Source organism: Neophocaena asiaeorientalis, unplaced genomic scaffold (genome assembly GCF_003031525.2).
Source record: "Neophocaena asiaeorientalis asiaeorientalis breed wild unplaced genomic scaffold, Neophocaena_asiaeorientalis_V1.1 scaffold111, whole genome shotgun sequence".
NCBI classification, from domain to species: Eukaryota; Metazoa; Chordata; class Mammalia; order Artiodactyla; family Phocoenidae; genus Neophocaena; species Neophocaena asiaeorientalis.
The window spans coordinates 771,091-779,474 of NW_020174994.1; the positions used below are offsets into that span (position 1 = coordinate 771,091).

At 38.7% G+C, this 8,384-nt stretch overlaps 1 protein-coding gene across 13 annotated transcripts in view; it reads left to right on the forward strand.

Moving 5' to 3' along the window:
* ATP8B4 (ATPase phospholipid transporting 8B4 (putative)) overlaps positions 1-8,384 on the forward strand; it is a 287,386-nt gene that overhangs the window by 237,894 nt on the left and 41,108 nt on the right. For 12 of the 13 annotated variants that reach the window (XM_024761880.1, XM_024761884.1, XM_024761883.1 and 9 more), the window contains 3 exons: positions 1,527-1,674; positions 4,667-4,850; positions 5,527-5,750. In XM_024761880.1, coding sequence (XP_024617648.1) covers positions 1,527-1,674; positions 4,667-4,850; positions 5,527-5,750 — 556 coding nt within the window. The remainder of the gene's footprint in view (positions 1-1,526; positions 1,675-4,666; positions 4,851-5,526; positions 5,751-8,384) is intronic. The other variant, XM_024761893.1, reaches the window with a different exon arrangement.

Consider the following 8,384-nt stretch of genomic DNA (forward strand, 5'->3'; position numbering starts at 1 on the left):
CAAAAGCCCTGTATCTCCCACTTAAAACAATGATTTTTCATGTCTGTTCTCCCTCTCACCCCCTTCCTTAACTCCCTAAACTTCACACATAGCACTCTGACTTTATAAATCTTTTTATTTGATTCTGCAAACTGATTGCTAAAACGTATAATATCATCCCTGGCGCCAAGGGCATGTAACCTTTGGGTTCTCTGGGTTCCTTAAATGCAGGATGTGGTTTTGGTCCTGGACAGCAGAAGGAGATGTTGAGCCAGAAGATGTTTTTTTTTAAAAAAACTTGTAAACAAATTAGTGTTACAATTTCAAATAATTAGGAAGCTGAGGGCTAAAATGACTGTTTTTGTCATGTGAACCTTCTCTTCTTTCAGAGGAGCCACAGCAAAAAACCATTTAAATAAATGCTTTCTACATAAGATGAGTCTTTGGGGAACCATTTCATTTTGCTTTTAAGACAAAACATCCATTTTCTGGCCTGTCTCTCACTCCGAATTCTCTCCTGGGCACTTGTTTCGTATATGCTAGTTGTGGCCTAAAGTGTTGGTGGCTGGCTTTGGCACTCAACTTCCGGAGTGCCGACTGTGTAGTTCCCTGGTTGTGATCGAAAGTTCTAGCAGTCATGTCAGCTTGCCCTATGTTACTTCAGGGCCTGTCATCCAAGGGGTTCGGAGAGGAAATTTTCCTTCCTTTAAAGGCATTGTCTTTCCATTTGGAAGAGAAGAATAAAATGCCACTTCTAACGGTGTTAAGTCACAGTACAGTCTTCCTCTTAAGCAGCAGAGATGGTTGAGTTGTGGGCAGGGTTATTCTAGTGCTGATTAGATCTAGGACACTGGAGGGAGTTTCCATTTGGAACTACCCTCTACACTTTGGTGTCTGTAGTGTCTTTCCCAGAAGATTTATTCTATTGTTTCGGCTGATGAGTACAATTTTCACTTAAAATATTCCATTATGTTATAATGACTATGCCAATTCAGTAAATGCCTTTATTTGTTTTTATTGTCAAATTTCTAAAAGATGTGCTTCTCAGAAGACTGCCGTTTTAAGTTGGATCATGTTACATTGTTCTACAAGTTGATTAATTTATTTTATATACAGAATTCCCTGGAATTCCTAGAAGATTTCATCAATTGTCTTTAGTCTTTCCCTTTCCATTGTTTAACAACACCAGGTGCCAGATCAGTGGTTCTTAAGTCCATGAAGCTCAGGTAACCTTATGTATCAAATTTATCAAGAGCCCCTAGTTCAAGCCCAGCTCAAGATGATGGTTTAGCTTTTAGGTAATTTAAAACGTTCGAAATGATTCTGTTTTCCTTATGTTTACCCTCCTACTTCCTGGAATTTGCAAATTTGCTATGGTATCCCCATCGCAAAGAATTATCCAGCTAGCTTACTGAAACTGTATCTCATGCAGCAGTCTGTCTGAATAGTGAAGAAATGAATTTACCTCTAGGCCAGTCTCTCCTTAGAGTTAATAGGTATGCTCTGTATACTTTGTTATGATTTGCCTTCCTCCCCTCTCCTTTAAGGAAAGCAAAGGAAAATTTGTTTGGACAAAACAGAAGTTTTTCCAATGGCCATGTAGTTTTTGAAAAAAAGCAGCCGCTGGAGTTGGACTCAGTTGTAGAAGAAACCGTAACAGGGGATTATGCCTTAATCATAAATGGCCACAGTTTGGTGAGTTTGCTTAAGGCTTTTTTGTTTCTTTTTCTCCACCCCAATAATCATTTCTTTTGTGCTGTCATAACGAAATCTTTTTTTGTGTATTCAAAACAAATGACACTACTAGAAATAGGGCATATGCACTGATTTCCTGTTTGCAAAGGACAGGGAAACTTCTAATATATATTTCATACATTATTGCTTGAACCACCACAGCGAAGGGGAGGATCTGAAGAAATACTGAATTCAGAGGATATCAATCTTGTCTAAATGACTACAGACCGTTTAGCAGTACTGTTTAAGTGCTTTTCTGAGGGAGAGTGTCACAGCTCCCTGTTGTTTAATTAAAATAATGCAACTGGATAGATGTATTGCCATTATTGCTCTTGCTAATGTTTGTGATTTGCAGAGCACAACCTGACCTTCATATAATTACCACACCAAATTATTGCCATTAAGATACCTCTAGTGGTCTTTCTAAATAGCAGCATTTTAGAGCGATGCCAAACAATTTGCTTTGATTAGGAAATCTGGTTCTTGTCGTAATAGAATAAACTTGCATTGTACTTTTAATGTAGTTCAGGTTCCAAATCTTGAACAAATATCAAAAGCTCTTCTGAGTTTCTAATTTAGAAAACAAAAGCTCTGATTGTACTCCAGTGAAATTATCATTTATATGCACAAAGAGCTAATCTCACATCTTTCTCCGGCTTTGATGATCAATTTTCACTTTTGGGAGTTTGGAAAATAAACGTATCTTCTTGTAGACAGTTTCTTAGAGGACAAAAGAAGTTGGAAATGAGTATATTGTATTCCCCCCCTTGTGATCAGCTGTCTGTTAGTTCTTAGTGCTTAGAGCGTTATCCAGCTGGATTCCAGACGTAATGATGTGTTGCCTTCTACCCCGTGGAAAGTTACAGAGCTCAGTTGCAGGCCAAGCTTAGTTGAAAGTTTGTCCAGATGACACGAACTTCTCCTTTGCTCAAATGAGCAGCAACTGAAAATTCTAAGCCTGTCAGCTGGGACTTAGAGCTGGTGGTCTTCAAGCTGAATTGCCCCGGGACCAACCACAATAGGGAAAGGGTCCCTAATGACTTGTGCTTTGACTTTCCCTCAGGCTCAGAGAGGCCAATGTGTGGGCAGTTAGAGTACTAAGGTGATAACACACAAGATTCTCTCTCTGTCTCTAAATCTGTTGAAAGAAAGAGCTAAGATAGACACTCTTCAAGAACCCCCTCAGCTTCAAAGCCTGAAGCTTATGAAACCATGAAATGTCATTTTTAATTTAAGGAGAACTGACTGTGTTTCTACTAGTATGGTCAGTTTTTTTTTAAAAAAAAATCATGATTCCAGTTTGCTCAAATCTTGATGCTTTGCAGAATGTAATTGGGTCTTTCTTTCTCACAGTCTGTGTCTAGGTTTTTCACTTGTTGATAATAAAGAAAAAAGAAAAGAAAGAGATGGGAACCATTCTGAGCAAGACAGTCAGTTACACACTTTCTCTTTCAGAGAGGGTAATTATATTTGAGAAAGCTAACTCACTGTTTCCCCTAAGAATTGTAGGCTTTGACACGAGAATTTTCTGCATTACAGTCATGTTTTTATACTCATTCACCCATCCTTCCATTCATCCCATTAACATTCATTAAGCATGTCCAGGTCACTGTGCTAGAGGCTGAGGATAAGGATGTGAAGAGAACACAGTCCTTGTTTTAGGGATTGTCATCTGGTGAGAGCTAATCTCACAGTGGTATGGCAAATACTATAAGGAGGAATGGACACAGTGCTTTTTTTACGGTATGTGGGCCTCTCACTGTTGTGGCCTCTCCCGTTGTGGAGCACAGGCTCCGGACGCGCAGGCTCAGCGGCCATGGCTCACGGGCCCAGCCGCTCCACAGCATGTGGGATCTTCCCAGACCGGGGCACGAACCCGTGTCCCCTGCATCGGCAGGCGGACTCTCAAGCACTGCGCCACCAGGGAAGCCCGGACACAGTGCTTTGAGAGCATAGAGGCAAAGCAGCACATTTAGTTCCTCATGGGAAAATCAGGGAAGACTTCCTGGAGGAAGTGATGTTTTCAGGTAGAGGAAACAGCAAGTGCAAAGGCACAAAGGCAAGAAAGAACCTGCCAAATTATGGAAACAAGCAACTTGGCCTGACAGGAGTAAAGAGTAAACCTGAAGGTGGTGGTAGAAGACAGACTCAAAAGGAATATAGGGGCCAGAGTGTGAATGGGTTGTGAACATCTCACTAAAGATTCATTCAAAGATAATGATGACTCAAAGTTTAGGTGGATTCCTGTTTTCTCTTAATGTGTTTATTAAATAATGTAGAGATGTTTTCTAGAAAAAAATTGTACTTAATTACAAAGGATTATGTTCTCCTTTTCAGTCCTTCTTTGGTATGTCTAAGAAGTGCAAGGGTGTAAATGGCTGGGGAACCCCGTCTGAGACACAGGTTGCATGCCACCCTTTGCACAGGCCTCTCTTGATTTCAGTCGCTATGTTCTTCAAGGGCTAATCTCCAGATCATCTGCTTCTCATTTGCTCTCACATTAACAACCACAACAAGAAACACTAAATATACAAAACAACAGTGCAAAGGAAACAAAAATGTCATCACGTAGAACAGACATATCATCATTTTGTAGTTCATTCTAAACTTGGTGAGGTGATGGATTGGTTCTGGCCTTTGCTTTTCCTTATTTTAGTGGATTCCGGACCTTTTCTGGAATTCAACTGTATCTCTCCAATGCAGCACGATAATGTATCAAGGAAGAAACACAGGACACTGCGTCTTTTACTTTTATGGTAAAATTCCTTGGCACTAAGTAGGAGTTCAATACTCTTTTCTTTTGTTGTTTGTGTGGCCCTGAGTCAACAATGACTTGTTGAAGTGAATTAAACTGTTTAGAAATCAGCTGAGAAACAAGAAATCTGCTTCCCAAATGACATCTCTCATTTATTATTTCTCGTTCTATTGTGGATTTAAAAAAAAAATAACGTAGGCCCATGCTCTAGAAAGTGATGTCAAGAACGATCTTCTAGAACTTGCCTGCATGTGTAAGACTGTGGTTTGCTGCCGAGTCACCCCTCTCCAGAAAGCTCAAGTAGTAGAGCTGGTGAAGAAGCACAGAAATGCTGTCACTTTGGCCATAGGCGATGGAGCCAATGACGTCAGCATGATCAAAAGTAAGGGGACATTTGCTCAACGGGGCGTGCTGCAGACCTGGAGCTCCCAGGTTCAGCACTGGGCAATATGTAATGGAGATTGCATTGCAATTTAATTTTCCCAGTGTTTCTGAAATGAATACTTTTAGGGCTCAATTCATCCACCATTATTAGCATTCATTAAAAACAAAAAAGAAAACACCTTTAACTAAATCATTTATGTATTGGTCACTGTTTGGAGAAATAAGTAGCTATGGTGTAGAGGAATGAACATTAGATACACAGTCCCAACACTAAGGTTTAGTCCCAGCTTTGCCACTTACAAATTGTAAAACTTTGTTCAAGTTACTGAACTTTCTGAGTCAATTTTCTCTTTTGAAAAACTAGGATAAATACCTATCATGAGTGTTTCATGAGATAATATATGGGAAATATTATAAATGCTATGGGTTTCTGTGAATAAATAATAACATACAAGAAGAGTGATAGGGGAATTCCCTGGCGGTCCAGTGGTTAGGACTTGGCGCTTCCACTGCTGGGGGCCCGGGTTTGATCCCTGATCGGGGAATTAAGATACCGCAAGCCAAGTGGTGTGGCCAAAAATAAAAAAACAAATTAAAAAAAGAGGAGTGATAGGTTCCCCAAAGAAGTTGTGTCTTTGTTTGGGGAGTGAAACTGTCCCTCTTCTCCTTTGTAGGTGCTCACATTGGTGTCGGCATCAGCGGCCAGGAAGGACTGCAGGCAGTCCTAGCCAGCGACTACGCATTTGCACAGTTTAGATACCTCCAAAGGCTTCTCCTTGTTCATGGAAGGTGGTCCTATTTCCGAATGTGCAAATTCTTATGCTATTTCTTCTATAAGAATTTTGCATTCACACTTGTGCATTTCTGGTTTGGTTTCTTCTGTGGTTTCTCAGCCCAGGTTGGTAAAAAAGTTTCTTTCTTTTATACGATCCCCTGGATTGTAGATGACTGTTGTTCATGGCTCTTTACTAATCAATAGAGATAATTTTTATATATCAAATATAAATGACAGTGTGACAAATTATGTAATGGATAGTTGACTTGAGCTTTGAACCCAAGAAGAATATATATTTAGCTAGAGTTTTATTTTTTGCTTATTTACAGTAACTAATGACGACTCCTTCCTGTGCATTTTAAAGTTTTTATTGAAATTTTGGGTATGATGACAGGTAAGCTTGATGTAGAGTTTTAATTCAGAATCTGAGAAACACTAATAAGAAAAGTTGACGCATATCTGTTGGAAAGATGATCACTCACCGAACACACTGAATGTAAATATTTTAAATCAGGGGAAGGAATTGCTACCCTGACCTCAAGGCTGTTTGACAGCAATTCATCAGCTAAAAATTGATCCATAGGTTATGTTGGCAGCAAGGAAGAAAAATTAGCAAATTCGTAAATTAGGATTCTATTTTTTATATCTACTTTTAGACATTTTAAAGGTTACTTAACCCCATATCTTGGATATCAGGAAAATTTTGACGCTGGGTATCAACTGTGAAATGTAAGACTTATAGAATTTAAATATATTTATGAATAAAAAATGGCATCAATATTTTAAACAACAGCAGCGAAAGAAAAAGGTTGTCCTTGAGAATAAAATGGTAACTATAACTATCATTAGAGATTTCTTCAATTGTTCTTCCTTCCTCTTTTTTTTTTTAAACATCTTTATTGGAGTATAATTGCTTTACAATGGTGTGTTAGTTTCTGCTTTATAACAAAGTGAATCAGTTATACATATACATATGTTCCCATATCTCTTCCCTCTTCCATCTCATTCCCTCCCACCCTCCCTATCCCACCCTTGTAGGTGGTCACAAACCACCTAGCTGATCTCCCTGTGCTATGCGGCTGCTTCTCACTAGCTATCTATTTTACGTTTGGTAGTGTATATATGTCCATGCCACTCTCTCACTTTGTGACAGCTTACCCTTCCCCCTTCCCATATCCTCAAGACCATTCTCTAGTAGGTCTGTGTCTTTATTCCCGTCTTACCCCTAGGTTCTTCACGAACTTTTTTTTTTCTCAGATTCCATATATATATGTTAGCATATGGTATTTGTTTTTCTCTTTCTGACTTACTTCACTCTGTATGACAGACTCTAGGTCCATCCACCTCACTACAAATATCTCAATTTCGTTTCTTTTTATGGCTGAGTAATATTCCATTGTATATATGAGCCACATCTTCTTTATCCATTCATCACAGCTTTACTTCTTCTTTTCCAATTTGAATCCCTTTATTTCCTTTTCTTCTCTGATTGCTGTGGCTAAAGCTTCCAAAACTATGTTGAATAATAGTGGTGAGAGTGGGCAACCTTGTCTTGTTCCTGATCTTAGTAGAAATGGTTTCAGTTTTTCACCATTGAGGACGAAGTTGGCTGGGGGTTTGTCATATATGGCGTTTATTATGTTGAGGAAAGTTCCCTCTATGCCTACTTTCTGCCGGATTTTTATCAAAAATGGGTGTTGAATTTTGTCGAAAGCTTTCTCTGCATCTATTGAGATGATCATATGGTTTTACTCTTTCAATTTGTTAATATGGTGTATCACGTTGATTGATTCGCGTATATTGAAGAATCCTTGCATTCCTGGAATAAGCCCCACTTGATCATGGTGTATGATCCTTTTAATGTGCTGTTGGGTTCTGTTTGCTAGTATTTTGTTGAGGATTTTTGCATCTATATTCATCAGTGATATTGGTCTGTAATTTTCTTTTTTTGTAGTATCTTTGTCTGGTTTTGGTATCAGGGTGGCGGTGGCCTCGTAGAATGAGTTAAGGACTGTTCCTCCTTCTGCTATATTTTGGAAGAGTTTGAGAAGGATAGGTGTTAGCTCTTCTCTAAATGTTTGATAGAATTCGCCTGTGAAGCCATCTGGTCCTAGGCTTTTGTTTCATGGAAAATTTTTAACCACAGTTTCAATTTCAGTGCTTATGATTGGTCTGTTCATATTTTCTATTTTTTCCTGGTTCATTCTCTGAAGGTTGCTCTTTTCGAAGAATTTGTCCATTTCTTCCAGGTTGTCCATTTTATTGGCATAGAGTTGCTTGTAGTAATCTCTCATGATCTTTTGTATTTCTGCAGTGTCAGTTGTTACTTCTCCTTTTCCATTTCTAATTCTATAGATTTGAGTCTTCTCCCTTTTTTTCTTGATGAGTCTGGCTAATGGTTTATCAATTTTGTTTATCTTCTCAAAGAACCAGCTTTTAGTTTTATTGATCTTTGCTATCGTTTCCTTCATTTCTTTTTCATTTATTTCTGATCTGATCTTTATGATTTCTTTCCTTCTGCTAACTTTGGGGTTCTTTTGTTCTTCTTTCTCTAATTGCTTTAGGTGCAAGGTTAGGTTGTTTAATTGAGATGTTTCCTGTTTCATAAGGTAGGATCGTACTGCTATAAACTCCCCTCTTAGAACTGTTTTTGCTGCATCCCATAGGTTTTGGGTCGTCGTGTCTCCATTGTCATTTGTTTCTAGGTATTTTTTGATTTCCTCTTTGATTTCTTCAGTGATCACTTCATTATTAAGT